This window comes from Trichomonas vaginalis, chromosome V (genome assembly GCF_026262505.1).
Source record: "Trichomonas vaginalis G3 chromosome V, whole genome shotgun sequence".
NCBI lineage: Eukaryota > Parabasalia > Trichomonadida > Trichomonadidae > Trichomonas > Trichomonas vaginalis.
Window position 1 is genome coordinate 7,483,918 of NC_067207.1, and position 6,031 is coordinate 7,489,948.

At 32.2% G+C, this 6,031-nt stretch overlaps 1 protein-coding gene across 1 annotated transcript, besides 3 other annotated features; it reads right to left on the minus strand.

Moving 5' to 3' along the window:
- Window positions 1-101: part of a mobile genetic element that runs on past the window's edge.
- Window positions 102-372: 271 nt separating this feature from the next.
- Window positions 373-405: a mobile genetic element.
- Window positions 373-405: a terminal%2Cinverted (terminal inverted repeat of LTR63 transposon ID:TVAGG3_0294990).
- Window positions 406-412: 7 nt separating this feature from the next.
- On the minus strand, window positions 413-709 carry TVAGG3_0295000 (uncharacterized protein; the record flags this gene model as incomplete). Its single annotated transcript, XM_051229242.1, has 1 exon — window positions 413-709. One exon carries the CDS (start codon window positions 707-709, stop codon window positions 413-415), a length of 297 nt encoding a protein of 98 aa, XP_051098972.1.
- Window positions 710-6,031: the final 5,322 nt, after the last annotated feature.

Genomic DNA, 6,031 nt, shown 5'->3' on the forward strand with positions numbered 1-6,031 from the left:
CTGATCATGAATCAGTACATCATAGCCAACAATTCCTTCGCAAACAGCGGGAAACTTTGTCCGAATAGTTTAACATTCGGACAAAGTTTCCCAACTTTCAAGCCGAAATTCGCGGATACCATTCACCAACTAGCTCTTGCTATGATGGTTATTAAAAATCAAGATCTATATTAAATTCAAAATCTACTCAAAGTCACTAATGTTCGATTTCGGAGTGTCAAATTACTGTACTACAGTTGCTGCTTCTTCTGCAACTTGCGTATCTCTGTAACGAAGAAAAAAATATGTAAATGTTTTAAAAGGTAAGTGTTTATTCTTATTAATCTGACTGAGCTTAGTAAGAAGATGTAATCGATATTGTTAATTTGTGTTAAAAATTAGATTTTATTTTCGATTTTAAAATATTACCGAATTAATTTCTTTGATTGGCTCTCCTCTCGCGGAAATGTTGAAGAGAAATCCTCAAATCCTTAATTTCTCCATCAACTTTCCAAAGGGGTTCTTTGGTGGTATCATATTTTTCGCTGATATCATAAAATTTGTTTGGTGTAAACCAGGTATGTATTTCTGGATTTTTTGGTAACTGTGTATGTGGTGTTGCGTTATAATTTTCGATTAAATTTTGAATTTGATCCCAAGCTACCTCATCAACTTGAATATTCTGCCAAAATCTTTCGATTTTGCCATTCATGTAAGTTATACCACTCATTTGAAAATTATAAGTTTTGAAAAAAACCGTAAATCATTATTGAATCTTAAAATATTTATGTACAAAAAGTCGGTATATATTCTATAATTATTTAAAATAATGAAAAAGTTGATTTGTGAATCATTGAAATATTAATGCTGTTATATATATATCAGATGATATAAGATGATTTTTTTAAATAAAAAATAAAATTTAATTTTTTAATTGTTAAAATAAGAATAGTAAGCTTGACAAGTAATTTAAGTTTTTGCTTTGTAAAGTTATTTGGTTGGCAAATGCATTGTGTCACTTTTTGTTTGAGTTCACTTTCTGTAATTTGTCTTATGATAGTTTTGTCAAGACTTCATCGTAAAGACTTTGTCAAAACTTCATCGTAAAGACTTTGTCATGACTTCTTCGTCAATGTTTTGTCAAGACTTCATCGTAAAGACTTTGTCAAAACTTCATCGTAAAGACTTTGTCAAAACTTCATCGTAAAGACTTTGTCATGACTTCATCGTATATGTTTTGTCAAGACTTCATCGTCAATGTTTTGTCATGACTTCATCGTAAAGACTTTGTCATGACTTCTTCGTCAATGTTTTGTCAAGACTTCATCGTAAAGACTTTGTCAAAACTTCATCGTCAATGTTTTGTCATGACTTCATCGTATATGTTTTGTCAAGACTTCATCGTCAATGTTTTGTCATGACTTCATCGTATATGTTTTGTCAAGACTTCACCTCTTGAATTTTCATGATTTCATCGTAAAGACTTTGTCATGACTTCTTCGTCAATGTTTTGTCAAGACTTCATCGTAAAGACTTTGTCATGACTTCATCGTAAAGACTTTGTCAAAACTTCATCGTAAATGTTTTGTCAAGACTTCATCGTAAAGACTTTGTCAAGACTTCATCGTAAAGACTTTGTCAAAACTTCATCGTAAAGACTTTGTCAAAACTTCATCGTATATGTTTTGTCAAAACTTCATCGTCAATGTTTTGTCAAGACTTCTTCGTATATGTTTTGTCATGACTTCATCGTAAATGTTTTGTCATGACTTCATCGTCAATGTTTTGTCAAGACTTCTTCGTATATGTTTTGTCATGACTTCATCGTATATGTTTTGTCAAAACTTCATCGTATATGTTTTGTCAAAACTTCATCGTATATGTTTTGTCAAAACTTCATCGTAAATGTTTTGTCAAAACTTCATCGTAAAGACTTTGTCAAGACTTCATCGTAAAGACTTTGTCAAAACTTCATCGTAAAGACTTTGTCAAAACTTCATCGTCAATGTTTTGTCATGACTTCATCGTATATGTTTTGTCAAAACTTCATCGTCAATGTTTTGTCAAGACTTCACCTCTTGAATTTTCATGATTTCATCGTAAAGACTTTGTCATGACTTCTTCGTCAATGTTTTGTCAAGACTTCATCGTAAAGACTTTGTCAAAACTTCATCGTAAAGACTTTGTCAAAACTTCATCGTAAAGACTTTGTCATGACTTCATCGTATATGTTTTGTCAAGACTTCATCGTCAATGTTTTGTCATGACTTCATCGTAAAGACTTTGTCAAGACTTCTTCGTAAAGACTTTGTCAAAACTTCATCGTAAAGACTTTGTCAAAACTTCATCGTAAATGTTTTGTCAAGACTTCATCGTAAAGACTTTGTCAAGACTTCATCGTAAAGACTTTGTCAAAACTTCATCGTAAAGACTTTGTCAAAACTTCATCGTATATGTTTTGTCAAAACTTCATCGTCAATGTTTTGTCAAGACTTCTTCGTATATGTTTTGTCAAGACTTCATCGTAAAGACTTTGTCAAGACTTCATCGTATATGTTTTGTCAAAACTTCTTCGTATATGTTTTGTCATGATTTCATCGTATATGTTTTGTCAAGACTTCTTCGTAAAGACTTTGTCAAACTTCATCGTAAATGTTTTGTCAGGACTTCTTCGTAAAGACTTTGTCAAAACTTCATCGTAAAGACTTTGTCAAAACTTCATCGTAAAGACTTTGTCAAAACTTCATCGTAAAGACTTTGTCAAACTTCATCGTCAATGTTTTGTCAAGACTTCATCGTATATGTTTTGTCATGACTTCATCGTATATGTTTTGTCAAAACTTCATCGTCAATGTTTTGTCATGACTTCATCGTAAAGACTTTGTCAAGACTTCTTCGTAAAGACTTTGTCAAAACTTCATCGTAAAGACTTTGTCAAAACTTCATCGTAAATGTTTTGTCAAGACTTCATCGTAAAGACTTTGTCAAGACTTCATCGTAAAGACTTTGTCAAAACTTCATCGTAAAGACTTTGTCAAAACTTCATCGTATATGTTTTGTCAAAACTTCATCGTCAATGTTTTGTCAAGACTTCTTCGTATATGTTTTGTCAAGACTTCATCGTAAAGACTTTGTCAAGACTTCATCGTATATGTTTTGTCAAAACTTCTTCGTATATGTTTTGTCATGATTTCATCGTATATGTTTTGTCAAGACTTCTTCGTAAAGACTTTGTCAAACTTCATCGTAAATGTTTTGTCAGGACTTCTTCGTAAAGACTTTGTCAAAACTTCATCGTAAAGACTTTGTCAAAACTTCATCGTAAAGACTTTGTCAAAACTTCATCGTAAAGACTTTGTCAAAACTTCATCGTCAATGTTTTGTCAAGACTTCATCGTATATGTTTTGTCATGATTTCATCGTAAATGTTTTGTCATGATTTCTTCGTATATGTTTTGTCATGACTTCATCGTCAATGTTTTGTCATGACTTCATCGTCAATGTTTTGTCATGACTTCATCGTAAAGACTTTGTCATGACTTCATCGTAAAGACTTTGTCAAGACTTCTTCGTAAAGACTTTGTCATGACTTCTTCGTCAATGTTTTGTCAAAACTTCATCGTAAAGACTTTGTCATGACTTCATCGTATATGTTTTGTCATGACTTCATCGTCAATGTTTTGTCAAGACTTCTTCGTATATGTTTTGTCAAGACTTCATCGTAAAGACTTTGTCAAGACTTCATCGTATATGTTTTGTCAAAACTTCTTCGTATATGTTTTGTCATGATTTCATCGTATATGTTTTGTCAAGACTTCTTCGTAAAGACTTTGTCAAACTTCATCGTAAATGTTTTGTCAGGACTTCTTCGTAAAGACTTTGTCAAAACTTCATCGTAAAGACTTTGTCAAAACTTCATCGTAAAGACTTTGTCAAAACTTCATCGTAAAGACTTTGTCAAAACTTCATCGTCAATGTTTTGTCAAGACTTCATCGTATATGTTTTGTCATGATTTCATCGTAAATGTTTTGTCATGATTTCTTCGTATATGTTTTGTCATGACTTCATCGTCAATGTTTTGTCATGACTTCATCGTCAATGTTTTGTCATGACTTCATCGTAAAGACTTTGTCATGACTTCATCGTAAAGACTTTGTCAAGACTTCTTCGTAAAGACTTTGTCATGACTTCTTCGTCAATGTTTTGTCAAAACTTCATCGTAAAGACTTTGTCATGACTTCATCGTATATGTTTTGTCATGACTTCATCGTCAATGTTTTGTCAAGACTTCTTCGTATATGTTTTGTCATGACTTCATCGTATATGTTTTGTCAAAACTTCATCGTATATGTTTTGTCAAAACTTCATCGTATATGTTTTGTCAAAACTTCATCGTAAATGTTTTGTCAAAACTTCATCGTAAAGACTTTGTCAAGACTTCTTCGTAAAGACTTTGTCATGACTTCATCGTACAGACTTTGTCAAAACTTCATCGTCAATGTTTTGTCATGACTTCATCGTATATGTTTTGTCAAAACTTCATCGTCAATGTTTTGTCATGACTTCATCGTATATGTTTTGTCAAGACTTCATCGTCAATGTTTTGTCAAGACTTCACCTCTTGAATTTTCATGATTTCATCGTAAAGACTTTGTCATGACTTCTTCGTCAATGTTTTGTCAAGACTTCATCGTAAAGACTTTGTCAAAACTTCATCGTAAAGACTTTGTCAAAACTTCATCGTAAAGACTTTGTCATGACTTCATCGTATATGTTTTGTCAAGACTTCATCGTCAATGTTTTGTCATGACTTCATCGTATATGTTTTGTCAAGACTTCACCTCTTGAATTTTCATGATTTCATCGTAAAGACTTTGTCATGACTTCTTCGTCAATGTTTTGTCAAGACTTCATCGTAAAGACTTTGTCAAAACTTCATCGTAAAGACTTTGTCAAAACTTCATCGTAAAGACTTTGTCATGACTTCATCGTATATGTTTTGTCAAGACTTCTTCGTAAATGTTTTGTCAAGACTTCTTCGTAAATGTTTTGTCAAGACTTCTTCGTAAATGTTTTGTCATGACTTCATCGTATATGTTTTGTCAAAACTTCTTCGTAAAGACTTTGTCAAGACTTCTTCGTAAATGTTTTGTCAAGACTTCATCGTCAATGTTTTGTCATGACTTTTTCGTAAATGTTTTGTCAAGACTTCTTCGTAAATGTTTTGTCAAGACTTCTTCGTAAATGTTTTGTCATGACTTCATCGTATATGTTTTGTCAAAACTTCTTCGTAAAGACTTTGTCAAGACTTCTTCGTAAATGTTTTGTCAAGACTTCATCGTCAATGTTTTGTCATGACTTTTTCGTAAATGTTTTGTCAAGACTTCTTCGTAAATGTTTTGTCAAGACTTCTTCGTAAATATTTTGTCAAGACTTCATCGTATATGTTTTGTCAAGACTTCATCGTCAATGTTTTGTCATGACTTCATCGTATATGTTTTGTCAAGACTTCACCTCTTGAATTTTCATGATTTCATCGTAAAGACTTTGTCATGAACCTTCGTCATGTTTTCAAAGACTTATCGTAAAGACTTTGTCAAAACTTCATCGTAAAGACTTTGTCAAAACTTCATCGTAAAGACTTTGTCATGACTTCATCGTATATGTTTTGTCAAGACTTCATCGTCAATGTTTTGTCATGACTTCATCGTATATGTTTTGTCAAGACTTCACCTCTTGAATTTTCATGATTTCATCGTAAAGACTTTGTCATGACTTCTTCGTCAATGTTTTGTCAAGACTTCATCGTAAAGACTTTGTCAAAACTTCATCGTAAAGACTTTGTCAAAACTTCATCGTAAAGACTTTGTCATGACTTCATCGTATATGTTTTGTCAAGACTTCTTCGTAAATGTTTTGTCAAGACTTCTTCGTAAATGTTTTGTCAAGACTTCTTCGTAAATGTTTTGTCATGACTTCATCGTATATGTTTTGTCAAAACTTCTTCGTAAAGACTTTGTCAAGACTTCTTCGTAAATGTTTTGTCATGAC